The sequence below is a fragment of the Mauremys mutica genome, chromosome 2 (genome assembly GCF_020497125.1).
Source record: "Mauremys mutica isolate MM-2020 ecotype Southern chromosome 2, ASM2049712v1, whole genome shotgun sequence".
Lineage (NCBI taxonomy): Eukaryota > Metazoa > Chordata > Testudines > Geoemydidae > Mauremys > Mauremys mutica.
This window is the reverse complement of record NC_059073.1, coordinates 83,842,597-83,865,764: the sequence shown is the minus strand read 5'-3', so window position 1 is coordinate 83,865,764 and position 23,168 is coordinate 83,842,597. Positions and strand designations below refer to the sequence as shown.

Below are 23,168 nucleotides of genomic sequence, written 5' to 3'. Positions count from 1 at the left end.
GGCACATCCCTAACTCCTGCCTCTCCTGGCACAATGACGGCTCTTTCGTTCCTACTCTCACCCAGGTCTTGGGAGCAGCTAGCACTGGAAGCAGGGTTCCAAAGCGAGCCGAGTTCAATGGAATTGTCTTTGTTTATATAAATGTCAGTCATCAGGCCATCCATCTTGTGCCAGAGCAACTAATCCCCAAATCTCCTCTAAAATCACATGCTAGTGGAATATGGTGGACTGCTGGCTCGTCTCCACTTCCGTTGCAACAGTGAAAAGCTAAATGTAACGACTTTGCATTTTAGCCTCACGGCTTAGTTAGCTTATGAAACAGCAAAGCTCCTTATTAAACTTTATAAATAAAACAAACTTCTGTACAGGTTACTGGTAAGAGGGCGCTTATTTATTTATGTTATTCAAAAAGCATGTATAGCTGACAAGGTTGTCCAGATATTAATAGTATTATATTAACTTAAATATTAGTGTCAGTGAATTGTTTATAAACACCATTAATCCCTGAAAGATGCAAACTTTATATAACAATTGTACAGTATACTATTAATACAGTGATACTATTGTGCAGTATAAAGCCCTGGAAGGGTAGCTGCTATGGAGATGGCAACTTTCATATGCAGAGACAGTCCACTTTTGGCTATGGAACTACCATTAAGAAGCAATGCACTGTTAGAGGTGCATCAAAAGAGATTTAAAACCAAGAGCCTGTTCACTTATAATCATTACAAATTCATGGCACTTTTCTCAGGAAACCATTAGCCTGAGTTTCCCGCCTAAATTTCAGCTCCAGTTATTAACATTTATCAGAATTAATTCCTTCTGAAATTACAAGTGGATAATATGTTCTTCTTCTTTATCCCTATAGGAAAGTCTTATAGAGTTCAATGGGGATTAAACCAACAAGGTCCCATAGAAATTACACTGAAAGAGAAAGAGTACTTTCTACTTTGTATAGAGTTTTTAATAGACAGTTTAATAGAGAATCAGATCTCTTCAAAAAAATTCTGTAGATTATCGAATTTTTAAGCCAGAGACAATATCATTCACTATCAAACTCTATTAACTAGGACTTTTCCACAAGGACACTTCCTGGCTAGCCTATTCTGTAAACTGCTGTCATGTTCTATTTCAGAGGTGGCTGCACTTCAGCGATCAGTAAAAAAATGGGTATACCAGGAGAACTACCATATCTGTAGCATCAGTAGCTGGATACATAGTAAAGTGATTGTGGGTGGTTTGGAATGAAAGGCATAAATGTGTGATTTCTATTAGGATTTCTCTTTGTGTATTTATGTATTATCACTTACCAGTCTTTATCCTCAGCCATATAACATGATCTCACTAAGTACATCTCACTACGCTTTAAAAATATAGGTACTGTCCCCTTAGGGGGCTGCATGGGAATGCTCACGCTGTTTGCTGCCCTTTACAATCTGGCCATCAACCAAGAGAAGAGGATGAATGTCCTTGCATTCAGGGATGCTACATGTGGTTCTTCCAACCTTGGACAGCAGTTGCCAAATACCCTAGTTTTGCAGAGATAGCATGGGATACCAAAACATCCACCACGACACTTTCTAACACTGCCATTAATTGACCTGTTGCTCACGCCAGGCACTAACTTCCTTGTGCATGTAAAAAGGGTGAGGGCCACTAAAGCAGGAGGAGTCCAACGCTGTTTCTAGAGAGACAGAGTCGGGGTTAGATTATCACGAGACCCTTAACTTCTGAATTTTTCTGATTCTTGGAAAGTTCAACACTTTTTCTTCAAAACTATTATACTTCAGCCTCTACATCCTGTATCTACATCCATTATCCACAGATCCTTTAGTATCCTGGATTTTATCCATATTTCCCCTTCCTGTCTCCCACTTCATCACAATCCGCTCTGGCTGAGACTAAACAAAATTTTCTCTGTAATTGTTACCAACACACTGCTTTGTGGATTATCCACAAGAGTTGAGAAGTAAAAAGAGATTAGATCTGAAATCTGCTCCTTTGCTTAAGTGTACCAGTGTAATGTATAATCACCAGACCACTGAGCTAACAGAAGCCTTCATTTTAACTTCAAAATGGAGTACTGTCAAGTAATGTACCCTCAACCCTGGATTTACCTTACATTTAAAATATGGTGAATCCTTTGGATACTGTTAATTAAGGGATGAGAGTTAAAAGCACCACACTGTCACTGAGAAACTAACACACAGAATGATAGCCACTGTTAATGTTGGACCTACACCAAAAACCCCTGTGGTTTGTGATCTTATGCTTGCTCTGCAGCTGCTGTAATCTAACAAACCTTATTCCAAAAACTCTGCTGAAATCCCTGATGCTGCTGGTGCACAACCAGTAATAGAAGACAAAAAATATTTTTTTTTAAAAATCACCTTTTTGAGTTCTCAACAATCTGAACATAACTCTGGGCTAAGGTCCCAAGCAAAGTTTCTTTTAAAATATTAATTGGTTACTTATGTACGGTAAACACATAAACTTACACATATATTACATACATATAAATGTATATAGGGTGTATCGTGCATATTGTGTATGCAATTATGTATGTGTTTATACTATATCTATATGTACACAGACATATAGATATACACTGATCTGTATGTATGTGTATTATATGTCAGTGCATGCATGTATATATATCATATATATGCAATATACACACACATATATATGCGTGCTTGCTAATGTCCTGGGCTGGGTGTGCTGCTGTTTTCTGCCTTTGGCAACACGTCAGCAGGATGTACTGAGTTACATACACATGGCCACAGAAGTGACCTTCTGCAATTGCAGAAAAATACAAAAGATTTATTTTGGCATTTCTTATAAAAAAAAGAGCCCAGTTTGAATTTAAAGTCTGCTTTCTGCAACTTGTTTTAACCTCTGAGCTGTAGCTGAAAAAAAAGCAACATGAGAAATTGTTTGGGGAACGAGGGTAGAATATGAAATGTCAGCTTTGCATAAATGTATTTTATATACATTTCACTATAGTTTTTCAAGGTCTGTTAGTGAAAAGCTTCATGTACAGAAAGCTTTAGAAGCAATGGATGCATATTGGTGGAGGAAGTATTTTAATACTTTGACTTTCCATTATATAGGTCACATTTCAGAATGATTCTCTGCCTTGGTGTGATTAGGCATTAATATCTAAAGATAACTAAGAAAGAACAAAATACAGGAAGGAAATGAGTGGTTCGTTGACTTGGAAATTTTTAAAAACAATGAAGGAAAGTCAAGCACAAGGCAAACTGGATTATTTGTGGAAGGAGGATTATTTTTCATTGGACACACAATGGACACACAATCACAGTTGTATAGTACAGACAAAGAGCTTAGTCCTTCATTCACTGAACCCAATCAGAATTTCTCTGCTGACTTCAGTGAGAGTTGGATCAGATCTTCAAAAATTTCAAGATAAGATGAGAATGAATATCTACATAATACAGACTGGAATTAATTTTCTAAAGTAGTGTCTAAGAGACTAGTCCTGTTTGTGTTACTCACATTGGGTGAAATTTGTCCCTTTATGGACAGTCAGCACAAAGTTCATGCACCTCAAGTCCCCAAAATTTGCATGCCCATGTTTTGCATGGCTTAAAAATTCAAATCAGTTGTATGCACAGTAGCTTGATTGGCTGCATTCACATGGTTAACAAATGCAAATCTGAGATTTTAAGTGCACAAAATACTTGTCCCACAATTTTGGGCCTAACATCATTATCACTGATATCAAATCTTGAAAACCGAATACGGTAATTTAATTCATTGCAAAGCAGAATCTCTCTGACACCAACCATACTACGAGGAAAAGAGAAGAGCCTGGTCTAAAGGTCTGTAAAAGTGAGAGGCTTTGGACTTTCAACAGTATCTCCATTTCTTGAGATACACCTTGACTCCCTTATTTATTAATTATTATTAATAATAATATTTCTATTGCAGCAGTGCTGAAGTTATGGAACAGGACCCCATTGTGCTAGGCACTATACAAACACAGGACCAAAAGACAGATTGTAAGGATTGGGGCAGGGACTAAGCATTGATACCATTCAATAAGAATTTTGATTTGGGAGATTCTAAGTTTGTTTAGCAGACTCTTTATTACCAAATCCCATGTACTGCTTTGGATGGAGGTATGTATTATTTATTGTTATTTAATTTTATTCTTTCTATTTGCAGTCCACACTATGTTAGGCATTGTCCATGGACACCCACAGGAATACATATGATATTGGTCAGAATGTCAGAGTTCCTGAAAATCAGGACTTCTCTGTTCTATTCCAAGCTCTGTCACTAACTCACTATGTGACACTGGATGAGTCATTTAACTGCCCTTTGCCTCACTTTAACTAGCTTGTAAAATGTGTATAGTCAACAATATCTCACAGAGATGTCATGAGGTGTAACATCTGTAAAGAGTTTTGAGATCCTCCGAAGAAATTCTGTTCTTTTCAGATAGATTATTAGACCGTGCTCATCACCATGGTGTCTGAACACCTGACTCTCCTCTGTGCAAAATATTTTTGCTACTTGTCAGACTAGCCTTTTAAAAAGCATTTCTGGGTAAAATAATGAGTCTTGTAAAGAAATTCAATAGAAACTTCAAAATAACCATACAAATTTCAGGAAATTACTTACCAACAAACTGTTGGTACATTAACAGTCATGCCAAAGACAAGTGGTGATAAACCAGCTGTGGTAACCTGTAAAATTAACAAGAAGAAAGGATTTGCCTGATATCATCATTGAAAGTTGCAACATCTTTGAGATTAACTTTGTACAGGTGCACTCACACTAAGTATTTGTTTACCCCCAGGTCAGTAATCCAGCCATAACACAGATGTTCAGTGGGAAGGAGAAACCCATTGGGATGTAGAATCTGCTACCACTTCCATCAAACCCCTCCCCACTGACTTATGACCCTCCAGGGGGCACATGCAGGCACATCTCCTTGCCCTGGCCAGTAGAAGGAAGGGGCAAAAACTATGAAAAGAACCTTATCCTGGAAGTGACCTAGCACTTAGGGAAGCAGGGTCCACACGGCAAGACAGGAGCAGCAAGGACACTGAATACAGCAGAAACCACCGGGGAATTGTGTGCAGAGCAGGCTGCCGCAGAAGCCAGGGAATCACATGTGGAACAAATGTGACTGTAGGACACTGCAGCTGGGTTCAAGACTGTGCAGAACTTGTGGAGAAGCAACAGAGACTGAGCAAGGAGCCAGTGCTGAGGCAACGAGATATATCACTAACTGATCCTGGCCAGGAAATCGGTATTCTCCTATTTGTCTCTAGCAGAGACTGGACTGGAGAGGCACTGGGCCTGAGGAGCCCTAACCCTCTAGCAGACTACCACTGTTTAAGCCACAGTACCTAAGGTATTGCAACCTTCCCCTTCCTGCCAGCCCTAGTAAAATACCCCTTCATTTAGCCATACATCTGAATCATTATTGGGACCTATCAAAGGTCTATAGAATGTAGCATCTGAAAGGCCTTCAACTCTTGCCTCTGAGCAGGGGTACACCCAGCACACCACTAGGACCATCAAGGTTTAGTGTGACACAGCACTACCAGCTGTAACAATTACATCAGGATGGAGTAAAGGTGAACAAGACTTGAGGATGATAGGAGATAGTGCAATGTAAATTCATGTCTAATGCACTATTGGAGGGGGAAAAGGCCAGTGCACTTTTGGTCTGGAAACATAGGAGCATCAGGCTAGGTCCTCCACAGTAACCAAGTTGCACTCAGGGTAGTCTAGGAGGATGGGGCAAAGGTGATTTTATGCCATCTTTGCAGTGGTCTGATCTCAGGGATAGCTGGAAACTAGGCCAGATCCAATGCATGAGTGAGCAGTCTCCAGGCATGTCCCTTCCCCCCCTGACCCCAAAGAGCTGTTCTGGCAGCCAGGGATATAATGATATCCATATATAATGAATGGCTCCTTGGCAATGCTCTCTTTTCCCCAAACACTCCCCCTACAAATGGGGCAGGTGTCAAAGCTGCTATGCCGGCCCTCTGCCATGTGAGGACTCCCCTTACTGAGGAAGAATCCCCCACACACATACCCACACACACAGGCAGAATCTTCAGGCAGCCAGTTAAGCTGGTTTTAAAGCTGCTTTGTGTCACCGGTAGAACAAAGCAGGGAGAACAGGCCCCAGATCTTGCCCACCATATTATGGAGCAGGATGGTATCTATCCCTGACTCTGCAGTGCCTTTGCTACCACAGCTGCAGTGCTGCATTAAATTCTGGGCACCTCATTGCCAGACCAATAACATAAAATGGAAGGAGTCCTGAGAACAGTGACAGAAGTGATTAGGGAGAAGGAATTGATTTTCAGTGAAAGATTCGGATAAATAATGTCTATAGAAAAGGATGACAAGGTGACAGTCTACAAATGAAAACACTGACGAGTGAAAGGGATTATTTAGGGTAGTACAGCAGGGTATAACTAAGAGTAACAGGATGAAGCAAAATATTTAGACGGTTATCAGGAAAGACTTCCTGACAGTAAGATTTATTAGCTTGTCTAATTGTCTCTCAAGGGAGTGCTGGAAACCCAGGCTCATTTAAAACTTGACAAAACACTAGCATACGTGCAACGGGGAGCATGAAGCCATTTCAGAGCAGACTCTGCTTCACAGTAACTCTGAGTTACATTGTTAGCCCATATCGGTTACATTTATGTTATCATTGCCCTTTCAAAAACAGGCTCAGACCCCTGAGTCTGTCTGAGCTGTGCTCAGCACAAGACCAGGACCAAAGGGAAAGGTGGCTCTGGGCCATCTCTCCACTCCCAGTCCTGAGGCCAACTGGGGGCTGAACCAAGTAATCCAAATTATGTCAGCTAGAACAGTTGCATGGGAACCGCGATGCTGATTGGGAACTATCCGAGCACCGTGCACCCCAGCCAGGTCCTCTTCTGCCCCAGCCCACCAAGGAATGCCCCCTCCTCCTGTGAGAGAGGAGAGATAGCTATGCTGGATTTATGCCACCTAAGAATTGCTGTAAATTAGGGAAAACTCCAGAAATTCCCGTTTGTATCGCTGGAGCAGTGCAAAGGGGACAAAGCTAGGGGTGCGCATCTGACCCAGCATGTGTAGCACTGGGACTTCAGGTTTACTGCATGGAATTATTGTAATTAATGTGGCCATATGTATCTCTAACTGACATAATCTACCTGGCCATCTGTCTTAGGTGTTTCTAAAGCGCTGCCCAACACCTTAACATGGGCAAAGCTGTAAAGCATGAAATTAAGAGAATAATTAAGCCACCTCTCCATGAGAACATATCACTACAAAACACCTATATAATATATAGGTCAAAACTCACTAGTTATCTGCATTTTTCTCGTCTTTATATCCATATGTCAATGAAAATTTAAAAAAAAAAAAAAGAACAGGGAAAAGCTAACTATAGGTACACTGCAGGCTCCAAAATGCAGCAGTGTTAGCACCCAAATGAGATTAGTGGAGGGTGGCACAGTTCACTGTTCTCAGAGTCACCGCTTGAGGCTATCTGCAGACCCAGGAAGACAGAATGCAATAGTTTGCATGCCGTTCACATTTGGAAGGTTATCTTTGCAACCAGCAGGGCTAGAAACTTACTGAAAAAAAATTTAATGCCCAGATATTAGAGAATCTGAGTATGTCATGCAGGTCACATATACCCAGCCTGGTTGTTGTATTTATTTGGATAAAATATTTGTATAAAATCTAAGAACCTGCACCTTACTGTAATGGGTTTGATTTTGATCTTACATACGTTGGTGTAGCTTTATTAATTTTAGTGGAATTACTCCTGATTTACTTAAGTGTAAGTGAGAGTAGAGTCAAGTGTACTGAGCTTGCATTACACTAATACTGGGGTAGTAGGCTGAGAAGTATAATGCTCATTCCCAAGCACATAAATAGAAATCAGTATAGGATGGATGCTGTGATAGTTATAGAACTACTTATCTTTTAAAACTGTTTGCTATTCTTTCGCTATAAGGAACTAAAGTGTCATTTTTTAAAGTGACCCAAGGAATGGTTATGTCACATTGTAGAGTTGTGTTTACAGGTAACTTGACAGGAGGCCAAAAAAGGGAAAGAGAGAAATGACAAACTCGTTGAAAACTGCCCTTATTAAAAATATTATACTATTCTACAGTAATCACCCCCAAACCTCTGCACAAACACTACTGTAAGCTGTAGCCTTTTGGACAATTAATGTAGAACACTTGTATTTTTTTTTACTTATATAAGATTGTCTTGATGCCAAATAGAATCAAAATATCTCTGAGAGCAGAAGTACTAAGTGTATGCAAGAAAAAAACAAAAGAAAAAACAATTCTGCACAGAAACTTCCAACTTAACTTTTTCATTTAAAAAAAAAAGGAAACGTTTGAAAATGAAAAACAAATTTTCCGGGAAATCAAGCACGTAACTTGCTCTAGGGTAAAATTGGGAACACATGGCTCCAGTCCAGAAGCTAATTTTTCTTTTACTAAACTTAAACAAAATGTGTTGACCTGTTTTTAATTTACATGTACATTTACTTATACTTATAAAAAAAGCCAGAAAAAGGCACCTATCCACATGCTCTAGGTGCCCTTGACATAATTTTAAAAACACACCCTACGTGTACCAGTTGAGGATTGCTCTCCATAAGCTCCCTTTTCCCCTAAAATAATTATGGCACATCTTGTAATACTTAGGAAAGAACAATTTCTAGCCATCAAAGCATTTGCGTCACCTGACGCTGTTATTGAAAAATAATTTCAACCCTACCCACATGAAAAGAAAAAAAGCTTTCTTTAAAAAGCAGTCACTCTTAAGAGAAATAAGATAATTAGTCACATGGGCCTCAGTAACACAACTTATTTAGACTCGATATTTTGATCAAATTTACCTATCTCAATTCCAGCTATTTCTGTCAATCCAATTGCTGATTTATCTAGATGTAACTTTACATGTAGGCAGAACAAACAGCTCAGGAATAAAAACTACAGTACTATTAGTACATATGACTAAAGAATGTTTGTCAAAGTCTTAACTAAAAACATAGCCACATCCTCTGGAAATGTTGTAGGGTGAAACATATAGGTACAGCATCCAAAGTGCCTGGAAATTACCTTGATTTCAGCATGTTTTTAAGGCCATCACTTTGCTTCCTCCTACGGTCTCTTGTATTCTCAGATAAAATAGGGTCATATACATCAATTACGCTTTGTATTTGCAAATCTGCTTTTGTGAATTCATGACCCTTGTTCATTTGCATCTTCATATTATGACCAATTAGAGTTCAGTACAGACTGGTTTTAAAAGAAGCCTCATCCAGTCCTCCTCATCCAGAAAGATGGTATTCATGGCCTGACAACTGAAGAGTGAAGGTGTAATAACAGGAGCAAATGTGGAGAGGGATCCTCAGAGGACCTTGGTGGTGTAAAGAAACATCCCTACCATTCATAAAAGGAGGTTTTGCTTTTAAAAAGATGTTTCTGTGGTTTCCATCTCTACAGTACCCAATCACTCCACAAATGTTAATGAATTAGGCCTCACAACCCACCTGTAAAGTAGGGAATTATTAATATCCCATTTTACAACTGGAAAAACTGAAATACACAGAATTTAAAAGAAAGATTGCATCTTGCCCAATGCACCTGTGCTACTGTGATTCTCAGGATCATGATTCATTCCTTGGTTAGCTTCTGGGGCAGTGCAACTAGGTGCTGCCATTCAGGGTAGACGGTAAGTTGACAATCTAGTCCTAAATGACTTGCCCAAGGTCTCTCAGGCAGTCTGTGGCATAGCCAGAAATTAAGCCAAGCTCTCCTGGTTCCTACTCTTGTGCTTTATCCATGAGTCCATTTGTATATTCTGGAGCAGAAAGTTAAAGAGAAAATCCTTAACCTTCTGAGAATTCACTCCCTGGGCATCAACCCTGACCAACTAGTCAGTTTTCTCTCCATTATCTCTAGGATGTTCTCAAGCAACAAAATTTGGATCTGAATTTTAAATACCCCAAAGTTTACAGATGTTCAGATCCAGGGTTTTCGTTTGGACCATTATAAAGGTAAGGGCCATTTGCAAACTTCAGATCCAAACCGGTTCAGATTTTACCATCTTACTCCAGAGTTCAGAGGTGTATGCAAGATTTTGGTTTAGACTTATCTTATTATTTAACATGGCAATATTATTTCACTATAGCCTATAAAAAGTACTTATTTCCTTTAATTCACCATATCTTTGTTAGAAAACATAATGTCATAGTTCTCACCAGCTCTTACAGTAATTGAATATGGAATAATTTATAAAGAAGTTCCCTTAGTTTACTTACCCAAAGCCAATCCATTTAACCTCACCTCCCCAATCTGCCAAAACTTTTTTCCCTTTTTGAAAATATGTATTTTTCAAAAGACAGTGTTTTGAAACAGCCTTTCAAGTTCACTCACTGATCAAAATAAATCTTCCTGTCTATTTATCATCAGTGTCATCTTCTCCAAACAGAGAAGACAAAAGCTTCTGATGTATGTAACTTTTGTTTTCATTTTATCAAAGCAATGTCAGGCTCTTTATAGATATGCTATTTGTTTCACCCTTCATCTGTACCTATTTTTCCAGCCTCTCAGGACCAAAAAACCATCAAGGGAATGGATTAGTGCCAGTGCCACTGGAAACAGTTAAATCAGGTTATCAGTAGTGCAAAAATCACTGCATGCAATATCAATACTGATGACTATTCTTTTACTTCTTCAGGGAGACCCATTGAAATAGTGTCCCAGACTGCAGGATTATTTCCAATGCCTACATATTTGAGCACCTGCCTTTGCTTGGGCAGTCAGTTACCTCAGTTATCAAAACAAATTGGGTATTTGCACCTAATTAAATACCCGTTTTTATCCAAATGTTGGAATTTGGGAACAGACGCGTAGAGAGAGACCTCAGTCCTGTCTATTAAAATATTTTATACATGTAGCCCTAGATCATACCAACGACATTCAAGATGCTTAAGACTTCAGCTTCACTGTAACAATTGAAAAGTTAATATACAGAGACTCTTCTCTGGGAGATGCAAATTCTCATCAGGGTATCAATCTTGTAAAAAAACAATGAACATTAATGACATTTGTCAGCCGTCAACATTTGTACTGATATTCTCCCAAAAGCATTTGAGAGCGTAGGCAGGTTATTTTGCTTGTCTCTTGTCATTTATTCAAAGACTTTCCTGTAGGTTGTTTTATGTTTTTGATGCTTCATGTTGGGTCAGAAGTTAATTGCACTGAAAATAAAATAGGTTTATTTCATTTACTCTAGGATTAGTGTCTTACCAGTGCAACTAGGGGGTTTGACTTCCAGGCCCTATTTAGATACTGGCTGCTGACATTCTTGCCTCTGTGTCACTTTGCATGTAATTAGTTGTGCTTTTAGCAATCTCTTTGAATTCACCATCCTTATGTTAATAATTAATAACGTACGGAGAATGATAGTGCATACAGAAGTAAGGAAAGTGCACGAGAAGGGGGACCAGCTTTTCTCTGCGGAGGTGGACACATCTGAAAGTGGGTAGGCAAATGTGAAACAAAGGTGCTCAGAGCAAGTTTATAGAGGCAGGTAAAGCTCACTCTGTATCTGACTCAGAACAAGATGCCATGACACTACCTACTCTCTGCTCTGCTTGTCCCAATCACAGGGTTGTCAGGCACCCTTTGAGGAGCATCTCGGTAGCAGCCCTGCCTTCCCCCAGCAGCTCCTATGTAAGCGGAAGAGAGACATGTGGAGTGGTGAGCTCACACACACACTCCTTCCTTCCTTCCTCCCCTCCTGCTGAGCAACTGCCTAAGGGCTGGGCAGAATCTAGTCATTATGCTGTCAGCACACAGATTTATTACATCGTCTGCCCAGCTTAATGCTGCCATGTGCACTGAACACGGGCCCGTTTTGCCCTCCAGCCAATCCGAATACCTGAGAATGAAACACTTACTACAAGCGTGTTAGTTGCCATCCACAGACCATGCTAAGTTTGGTGTGCTGGCATCGGTGTTACTGAGAGCAAAACATTTTGGGCTTTCCCCAGGTCACTAATACAATGTTTCTTAACCTTTTTGATACCAGAGACCAGTTTGCTGCCTTCCTAAACTGTGTCAAGGACATCTCAGGGACCGGCACTGATCCATGGACAGGCCGTTGAGAAACACTGCTAATACATTTCACCTCAGATAACCTGCTTCCCTTGTTTGATCTGCTGATCTTTAAGGACAGAGTCACAAATTTTGGAAGCAACAGTTTCCAATTCTTCAGTGTTAAGGCATCGTTTGTATTGCTTATGAAACAGGTGGCTCTCTGGTTGCACTCCCTCTTGTCAGAGAATTTCTCAGTGCTCTTGATTCAAGGGGCTGCTCCACTAGCTGAAACAGTTGGGTTAAGGGGCATATTTTGCCCATGTCTTTATCCAGGCAGACCATCATAGCCCAGTAAAATCCTTTCCAAGGGTCCTTCCTACTACCTTGCCATATATGTTTAATACATCTGGCTCAAAATCCAGGAGGAAGGAGACTTTATAGGGTAGTATGGAGGTGGAGAAATTCTGCCCTTACCGCCTTTCATCTCATATCTGGAGGGTGACATTAGCATTCTGAAATACTGACGTTAGGGAACCAATATGGAGTGGCTAGCTTCCAAACGTTTTCCAAATTGTGCAAGAAATGCCCTCTCATTCTGATTGTCAGTTTGTTTGGGAGTTTAATGGGAAAACTCTGGGTTTCCCAGTACTTTATCCCCAAATTCTCCCTCTAATCACAATGGGAACTGTCTATCCCAGAGTACTCCTTTTTCTTGTCTGACTTTCTCTTGATGTCCCTGGAGAAAACTTCTCATGAATCTATACAGGAGGACTGGAGAGGGGACACAGTGGCTTTTTCTGGGTTGAGATTTCCCTGTCCAGGAACCTGGAGGAATCTTCTTTGGCTAATGCCTAACCTGCACAACTATCCTTGGGTTATATTTGATTGGTGATCATGAGAGCTGGAGAGTATGTGCTATTGTTGTTCTTCCTCCTCTCTCTGTCTCTAAGAGAGGTTATTTGTGTCATCTCCCAGCCCAGCTTGGAAGTGGTCTGGCCATAACTGACAGGCTTCTAGTTCTCTTCCATGTTACCCTTTCTTCTGGAGAAGGACCAGAGGTGTATCTGTCATGTGGGACAGGTGCAGGAAGAAATTTGTGTGGGCCTGGGCTTTGTGCTTGGAATATGGAACACTCCCAGCACCCTTGCAACCTATATTCACACCTCCCTCCACACCACACCCCTTGCATTCTACAAGATCCAGGAGAGCAAGACTGGGGCTTTCTCCCAGCTGCTGCGCTTAGCTGAGTGGCAGCTTTGTTCTCCTCTCCTACTCCACTCAGCTAACCAGCAGTTCTAAGCAGCCTATCAGTGGCTTTTAACAGCCTTCCATCACTAATCTGCTGAATGATGGCTGTCAGACCAGGGGTGCTTCTGTTAGTGAAGCTCCCAGAGGCTACCAAGGCCTTTCCCAGCATTGCTCATTTTAGAAGAGGTATTCAGTGTATGTGTTTAGGCCACAGGGTTTGAACTGGGGAGCTCCATCTCCTCGTGCTTAAATGTTGCTGTCTGCCAGTGATCTCACTCTGTAGCCTGTGTCACTACCTCATTAGTCTGCTGCTGTAGCTGAGTGATCACTGTGGTACTATTTATACCATAATGATGTGTGATATAAATAGTTAAACAGCATTGCCATTCTGCTGATTTATTATCTGCCAGTCTTTACTTCCCATCTTGGAGATTATTATTTCTTCAATGTCCATCTCTTTGTTTGGTATGTTTCATTTGTTCTCATTACTATCTCTTTGCTCTGTGATCTGTTGAGATAAGCTTGCAATAAAACTAAGGCCCCAGTTTTACACTGTTTCCAGAATCAGGGCTTTAGATAATTAAAGCAACATTACCAACCTACTCAAATTCACTCAGCACCTTATCTTTTAAGATTTATATTTTATATACAGTGTTTGCTTCTTATTCTGGAAGAGCATTTGAATGCCAGAGAACTGCTCAACTGTTTACTGATTTCACAATTATTCTATTCTTCATAAACTAGTTATATAGTGCTGAATTCTGTCTTTATATTATTTTTTTAATGAAGCCACTTCTGGGATAGAACACAGCAGTTGTTTAACAGCACACAGCAACACTACAAGTTAGGACAGAAAGTAAATAATACCTTAGCTTTTGAATGTAAATGGCTGATTTGGAATTTGGGCAGGGCACCTCTCCTTTTTAAGCAAAAGCACCCTTATATCTTTAATGGTCAAATATGATCAAGACCATACTTTTTTCTCATGTGAACGTCTGCAACTGTTCATGTATATAGTGTAAATATATATATATATAAACACACATAATGTGATAATAAGTAACCTATTAATTTTCAGGGTCAGATGACTGAAATATTGCAAGTATGTCATAACTCACTTTAATTACTTCCCCAAAAACAAAAGACATCTTGAGACTTTAACAAAAACCTTTTTTCTCTCATAAAACTCAAGACTTGGTTGAAATTGTGGTAGCTATTTCTTTTTGGCATCAAATATCCATCCCACCCTACCTTCTCTCTGGTACCCAAACATCAGACGTCCTGTAATAATACAGAGAGAACCAAAACAAGAAGCATATGGTATCTGCTACTGATGCCAATGGCCAAAACACACATTCCCCCTTCCTATGAGTAATGTGATTGGTGGCACTACACCAGACAGCTTCAGCCTATAAAAAGCAGAGCTGTTATAGTACTCAACTCAATTTTAACTCTGCTTTGGTTTGTGTTAAAAGATTTCTCTGCAATGTGACCACTGCATATGTAAACCAGACAGTGATTTTTTTTCACCAGTTCAAAGAAGAAAAGAGAACTGTATGCATACAAGTTCTCCATGTGGTCTGCTTTGTTGTATAAAACTGCTTTCAGCCAAGATTCAAACAGGTGCACAAGTATATCCTCTATTAACAAAGCCTGCTTAGCTGAAGCCATTGAGCACTGGAGAATCCAAGCAACAGTTGAAGTCTTGTCAAATGAGGATAACCTTGGGCACTGACGGACTGGAAATAGTAATTTCATTAGGCCCAACTAACTTTGTCTTTCTGATTTTATAAGAAGATTATTTTTCCATTCTTGCTTCTGTTGGTACATGCACATTAGATCAAGAGATAGCTATTTGAGACTATATAATCAATTCCCAAGGGACAAAATTAATATTTTCAATACGTCACATTATCAAAAAACCCTCTCATTAAAGACTGACGTGTTGCTATCCCCCAGTGCTCAGTGAAGGACACCATATAAGACATTGTTTTTTCTCCACTGTCACTTCAACACCCTAAAATGTCCTCTTTTCCCCCAATTTCTTCCCATTAACCCCAGACGCCTCAAACTGCTGGTGTCTTTCTTCTCGGACAGTTGAGTCCAAGAAGTTAGTAGGGATAACTGATTTGTCCTATTAATTATTATTATTATGGTTATTACACTTGTATATAGTGTAATAGGTGTGCATGAAATGACAGCAACAAAAAAAAAAGTAATATGTTCTATGTGCTAGAATGATAGGAACTGCTGTAATGGAACAGACCAATGGTTTGTCTGCTCATGTATCCTGTCTCTGGTACTAGCCAATGTAAGAGGTTTCAGAAGAATGTATAATCCTCTGATAATGCAACTAGCTGTGCTACAGATGTATTCTGCAGAGGGAGGGAGATTTCTTCTTGACCCTAATTTGTGTTCACTTTTTGCTCTGGAGCATGTGGTTTGCTAGTCCTTGCGCTTTTGTCCTAGAAAGAATGCCATACATACAGGGTCTGTTCCTGCTCCTGTTGAAGTCAGCAAGAGTGTTGCCACTGACTTCACTGGAGCAGGACTAGACCTGTAAAATGTACTCTTTAATCCTACTAAACTGATTGCCTCAATATCGTTCATTTTATGGCCTGAATTTCACAGGTTAATTATGCAGTATATTGAATCGAAGAAGCATTGCCTTTTAGCTGTTTGAAAATTACTGCCTTCCAGTTTTATGGAGTGACCAGTTGTTCTAATGCTCTGCTGCTGCGCGGTAAACCACACTTGATCCAAGGCTAAGCCCACAGCTTGTGTGTTTGCATTCTGAATGATTCTTCACCTCAGCCTCCAGACTTTCAAGGTTACAAAAGAGAAAAGGATCAGCACAGGAAATGGTGGTAGCCTAGTAACAAAAAAAAGTAAATTAAATTTTAAGAAATGCTCATCCCAAAAGAAGGTGGCCACCCACTAGAGCTATGGGAACAGCTTTACAGGTAGAGCAAAGGTCAACTAATGGCTGGCTTTTTGGCAATTGTTTTGGCTTTGATAGTTTTGGTATATTGCCCTGTCACAGTGTGGACTGGCCCTTTAAGGGGCTTTGGGCTCAGCCCCAGTTGCGCCTAGGTTATGTGCCTCACACCTGGCAGAGGCCACATGTGAGGGGGGGCATGTGGGGTCACATCTCCCAGATTTGCCACTTAGCCTGTACTGAGCATGCTCACATGGACTGAGTATACTCAGTAACACTGCTGAAGCTGGCTGCCTTCACTCTGCCCTCCCCCCCACCATCGGCAGGCACAGGACTCTCTGCCCACAAGTGATGGGTTTGGCCTTGGGATGGTGGTTGGGTCAGGTGACCAGGCATCACTTGATTGAAGCCCAAGGGTGGGGCTTCCTATAAGAGGGTGAGACCAGGGATAAGAAAATTCTAAGGGGGAGACATGGAGTGGACCTAATGAAACACCTCTGCTGAGAGAGATACCCTGGGTCTAATATCCTGCTACAAGGATAAAGAGACAGCAGGGAAAGGGCGTGTTAGGGACACAGGGTCACAATGGGCAGGAAGCTCCCTGAATCAGCCAGAGGTAAAGGCCTGGCTGGAGCTTCCTGCAGTACAGGGTAACAAGATAGCAAGTTTGAAAAATTGGGACACTTTTTGGAGGTGGGAGGAGGGTATATAGCTGCCTTTATAAAACAAAGCCCCCAATAGTGGGACATTTGGTCACCCTACTGCAGTAAGAAGCAGGAGCAAAACTCTTCAGAGGAACTTAGGAGCCCTGCTGGAGCATACTGGATTGGTGAGTGTGGAGAAGAAAGACTAGAAGACCCTAGTTTTGAGTTAAACAGTTATTTTATGTTAAACCAGACTCTGAACGGAGGGAGTAGCACACCCAGACCAGTTGTGCTGGTTTGCCCTCCTGTGGAAGGGGGGAAACTGAGACAGTGTCAGGGTCTGACACTAGAGATACGACCTTGTTACATGCCTCCAAATTTCTGCAAAGGCTTCATACGTGAAATGTGCTTTTTCTGCATCCTCTGCCCTCTCATCTCCCCTAATGGTGCTATGGAAAGACTGTGACTCTAGCCATTTAGATCTAAGAAACCCAGTCTTCCATAACATAAGTGGGGAGGGATAGCTCAGTGGTTTGAGCATTAGCCTGCTAAACCCAGGGTTGTGAGTTTAATCCTTGAGGGGGCCACTTAGGGATCTGGGGCAAAATCAGTACTTGGTCCTGCTAGTGAAAACAGGGGGCTGGACTCAATGACCTTTCAGGGTCCCTTTCAGCTCTATGAGATAGGTATATCTCCACATATTATAACAACATAAAGTAGACTGGGGAAGAATGGGAGCCATGCAGGCCCCTGGCTTCTACCTTGCCAGCTTTAAAGAGTTCTCTTCTTTACCCTCCACTTTTCCTTTAAATAATAGGGAGCCAACAGTGGTGTCTCCTACAGAAAGAGTTGTAAAGACTTAGTGAAAGGTTTAAGAATGGGGGTGAACTGGCAGAAATGGTGTGACACAGTGGGAATGTTCTGTACTATTTTTGATGCCTATGTCTGCCTCAGTTTCCCACTGCAGTTTGCATTGCTAAAAGTGCTCAGTCTGCTCTTTGGGGCAGTGCAGGATATAAGGTGAGGGTGTCACCTTGCTGTCTGGGCCGCAGTGAATAGGGTCATTAAGGGACCTGCTGAAAGTGATCAGTATCAATGCAGAATCCCAAACAACAATGGAAAAGCCCCAGTGCCTAACCACTTACACCAGGAAACAATGATCAAGAGGAAGGAGGTTTCCTGCCCCCATCTCTCAGCAGGAAAGCTGAGCAGAGACCCCAGCTCGAGAGCAAGGAACTGAGATGTGACAGGCAGGGAATAAAGTTTGGGCTCTGGAAGCAGCTGGCTGCTCTCTCCTGGGATTGACAGGAGAGAGAGAGAAAAAGCACCTAAAATGGCTACACTACAGATTGGCTGGTGATTTGCTCTGGCTTGACCAGTATGGACTATGCTTTTCCCTCTATTCCTCTACACTAACCTAATGACTTCCAATGCTGTGCCCCAGGTGACTAATAAGCCCTACTGTTTTGAAAACATTGCATGATGTGCATTAGTCCCTGAAGAGTGTACAAGTCTACCTCAGTTGGACTGGCTGGACAGAGCTCGCAATGGGAAGGAGTGCTGGAGCCCAGCTGTTCAATCTAGGAGGTAGTGAGGCTGCATGGCCCACCCTGCAGGAGGCAAAGGGACCCCTTGGGGTTTGCTATGCTACAGGAGTTTCTCCAAGAGACTGTTTAAAAGCTGGGGCATAGCAGAGATCCTGTGGATCCATGACAGATGTGAAGGAGGAGTGAGTTCTACACCCTAGGGCCTGCTGTGGCGAATATGCCATCACCTGCAAATAGGCAGACATCCTCACATTAAAGAGGAAGATTAAGAAGAAGAAAAAATACTCAGCTCATTCTTCTTGTTGTACACATCTGTCCTATGTACACAAATGTTCTTATTACTGCCTCCCTTCACCACTCCTGCCTCCCACTGCTTGTGGCACCCACTTGCCAGGCCTGGAGCAGACCAATGGTCCATTTAATGCGGTATCCTCTCTCCCATAGAGAATGCATCAGCCTCTCACACTATACCTAGTTATGTTGAAATTATAAGCTTTTTTGGACAGGACCTGTCTTCCAGTCTGTGTTTGTACAATACCTTCTACACAGCCACGCTGATCTTGATTGCAGCATGTCAAGGTGCTACCACAGCACATACAATAACAATGCAGAGAAGACAGGTCTTTAATTAGGCATGATTCTTGCAGCAGATCTTGTACAATTCATCCTAATACCATTCATGCATGAGACACACTTTTGCCACTGTAGGTGGGATCCCTAAAAGGCGAGGGCATTAGAACTCAAATATCCCTCAGGCTGATGTTAAAGAAGGGGATCACAAACACAGCTGTGGGTCTAGCGGAGGGCTATTCCCATAGCTCTGCCATGTCCAGGGCAAAGCTATAGTACAATACAATTCCTGGTAGGGTTTCCAGGTGCCCAGTTTTCAACACCAAAAGTCCAGTTACCACAGGTTGGGGGTGGAGCAGGTGCCGGGTCATCAAACCCCCACCAGCCTCTGTTCAGTCGGGGCTGAATCTCATGGGCAGACAGGCAGGCAGGCTCCATGTCAGACTGCAGCTCCGGAGCTGAGGGAGCCCAGGCGGGAGTGGGGCAGGGAGATGCAGAGGATCCAGCTATGAGGAAGGGGAAGGGGGCAAGCAGCAAGCAAGGCGGGGAGAGGAGGGGAGGGGAGGAGTGAACAGTGGTGGTGTCTGGGAGAGGCAAAGAAGGGCGGGACCTGGAGGAAAGAGGTAGGGTAGAGGCAGGGCAGGAGGGTCTGGTTGTCAACAATTAGAAAGTTGGCAACCTTAATTCCTGGTAGCTGCAGCCTCACTGTTAAAACAAAGTTTTATTGAAACTGTCAAGCTTACAGCTGTTGAAACTGTCATCTGATGTATGACAGTACTGTACTAAACACAGCACCATCTGGGAGATGCTGTGTGACAGCCTTCCAGCTACTCTGGCATTTCCATAGTAAGCAGGGTAGGGCATTCAGAATTGGGAGGAGATCCTTCACAGCCTTCCTAGAAATGATTTAAAAATACAGGGCCAAATTCTCTGCCAGCACAACTCCACTGAAGTTGAAGATGTAATGATACCCCAGTCAGAGTTATTCTGGCAAAGAATGTGGCCTACACTTTGTTCAGTTCTGGACTTACACAGACATGGGATCACATTAATTTGTCTGCTGAGGAGAAAACTGTGGAGAAGAGAAAATTGCAAGTGCAAAATTTCACCAAAATATCCATTTTCATAAAATTCCATGAAGTATAATCTTTGGCTGAGCTCTAGTGTGCAAATTCCTTTTGAGAGTCCTTCATCTCTGTACATAATCCTAGTCACCTGTCTAGCTAAAATTTAATTTTCCCAGAATGGAAACACACACCTAATTTACCAGGGACTTTGTTTCAATTTATTGCTATGACTCACATACTCAGGTCAATGACAACAGATATCTGTACACACAAATAATATTCAAAATGCTCTGTGCTTTAAACCTCCACTACACCCTTTGCCACACCCTAACATTTTAAGCAGAGACTCAAAGAGCTTGGCTTGCTTAGCCCAAACAAAAGAAGGCTATGGGGAGATATGATTGCTCTCTATAAATACATCAGAGGCCAGGATAAATACCAGAGAGGGAGAGATGTTATTTAAGTTAAGCACCAATGTGGACGCAAGGACAAATGGATATAAACTGGCCATCAACAAGTTTAGGCTCAAAATTAGAGAGATTTCTAACCACCAGAGGAGTGAAGTTCTGGAACAGCCTTCTAAGGGGAGCAGTGGAGGCAAATAACCTAATTGGCTTCAAGACTGAGCTTGATAAGTTTATGGAGGGGACGTTATGATGAGATTGCCTTACCATGGAAAGTAGCTCATCTGCGACTGCTAGTAGCAAAGATCTCCAGCAGCCAGTGATGGGACACTAGATGGGGAGGGCTCTGAGTTACTACAGAGAGTTCTTTCCCAGGTATCTGGCTGGTGGGTCTTGCCCACATGATCAGAGTATAACTGATCACCATATTTAGAGTCAGGAAGTAATTTTCCCCCAGGGCAGACTAGCAGAAACCCTGGGGGGGTGGGCAGGAGAGGGTTCATCTTCTTCTGCAGCATGGATCATGGGTCACTTGCAGGTTTAAACTAGTGGAAATGGTGGATTCTCTGTAACTTGAAGTCTTTAAATCATAATTTCAGGACTTCAGTAACTCAGACAGAGGTTACAGGTCTATTACGGGAATGGGTGGGCAAGGTTTTGTGGCCTGCAACGTGCATGAGGTCAGACTATATAATCATGATGGTCTGTTCTGACCTTAAAGTCTATGAGTTAAATGGGTATGGGCACAGGTTTTTATGAAGTGAAACAGATTCAGGGATCATGAAAAATATGTATGCCAATCATAATGCTGTTCTTACAAAATATCCTTGGTAGTTAATTCTCTGAGATTCAGGTATGAATGCAAAAGTAATTTGATACAAACCATCCGCACCAAGATTTGAACGAAAGCTTCCATTTGTATTTTTTTTAATCAAGTTCAAAGACTTTAAAATTATTTTAATCTGTAGTTTCTCATAGGACTACTCATATGCTTAAATTTAAGCCCATGCATGAGTGTTTTGCTGGAGTAGGGTCAGAGTGCTCAGCATCTTGCAGGATAAGGGCCCCTGGAAGAGGCATGCCCACAACAAATCCCATCCCCTCCTTCCATTACTGATGCTTTACCCACTAGTTGATATCATGAATTTGATTGGCTTGGCAGTCAGAAATATTGCCGGCCTCTACCAAGCCACCTGTGTTAAAGAAATATTTTAACTGTGAAAAGCTAGAGACTACGAGCAATAGGGGTGCACTGTTTTGTTTTTTTGATTTCACAGTATGCATACACACCTTCCCTGGCTGATGTCAGTGTTTCACAACTATTGAATTATCATATTTCTGCAACACAGATCACTCTTGAGAGGGAGGTCAATGGTATTGGAAATAGCACAAGAAAGTTAAGGATGCATAATCTGGTTTTTAAAAAAATCCATTAACCAAAATAGCAAATTTCCATCAACTTCTCTACCCGCTCATGCAAAACACACATTTGGGGATATTTAAGTGTGTGTTAAAAGTCCATTTCCTATTATATTTCCCATCTCATGGCTCCTTTGGGAGAACATTCATTCATGAACAAACAATTCCCAGACCAGTTAACTAATTTCTTTGCTGACAAGCATGGACAAAGCGTCATCTTGTTCCAGCCCCCACCACATTCCCCCAGCAAGGGCTGGGAACAAATGTAGTCCCTGCAATCAAAGAACTGTAAAGATTGTTCCCTCCTAGAACCCTCGGCGGAGCAATTCATTGTAAATGGAACGGGTAGGTGACAGGGACCTACCCCGCTCCCCTTCATATCAGCCCACAGGGCCAGCCAGACATAGGAAAGTGAGCAGGCTGCATATGTCCCCTGTGCACTGGGGATTTCAGGGATAGTTTGTACATCTGGAACTCAAGCCATTCATCCATGCTGACTCTCCAGGGGCCATGTGGCTCCACACTGACTCCAAGGGGGGAAAAAGTACTATAATCTGGTTTCTAAATAATAGAGGGAGAAAAAAATTAAGAAATGCAGGCAAGGGGGTGGGGGGAGGGAGTTTTTCAGCAGAGATTTGGTAGATAGCTGATGAGACAAAGATACAGGAGATTTGTTCCAGGTGGCAAGAGCTGCAACGAGCACTCTCCTACCAACACTGGTGAGGTGTGTCTGAAAAAACAGGTATGTAGAGTGAGAGACAGAGACAGAGACAGAGACAGAGACAGACAAGGGGCCTGATCCCAAGAGAAACTGAGTGCCTGAAACATCCACTGAAGTCAATAAGAGATATGGTCCCTCTCAAGCTCAGGACTGAAGTCAGTGAAGTAGTCTAGAGAAATTCCATCCTGAAATGAATGGGGAGCCAATGGAAGGGGAGTGGTCTGTTTTGCTCATTAAATTCCTTTCAAATGTATGTTGTAATTCAGATACCTTTGAAATCTTCAACGTTAGCATATTATTTAGTACTCAGTATTTCATCCATCTGGCATGGATATTAGCAGTGGAAACTATTTCCAAGCCAGTATTTGTCTTCTCCTTGCCACTTACACTCATGATTCATTGATCAGCTTTAGCTCTCCATAGATAACTAACCCAGGGAGACTAAATAAAAATGAGGGTGGGTGAAAATCTATTATGCATAGGAACCAATA

The 23,168-nt window shown here is 41.7% G+C and overlaps 1 protein-coding gene across 14 annotated transcripts in view; it reads right to left on the bottom strand.

The window, feature by feature from the left end:
- TMEM241 (transmembrane protein 241) overlaps window positions 1-23,168 on the bottom strand; it is a 142,769-nt gene that overhangs the window by 60,330 nt on the left and 59,271 nt on the right. For 12 of the 14 annotated variants that reach the window (XM_045003310.1, XM_045003318.1, XM_045003316.1 and 9 more), the window contains one exon: window positions 4,651-4,715. In XM_045003310.1, coding sequence (XP_044859245.1) covers window positions 4,651-4,715 — 65 coding nt within the window. Of the gene's footprint in view, window positions 1-4,650; window positions 4,716-14,161; window positions 16,240-19,034; window positions 19,079-23,168 lie in introns of those variants that run through there. The other 2 variants (XM_045003320.1, XM_045003315.1) reach the window with 2 other exon arrangements.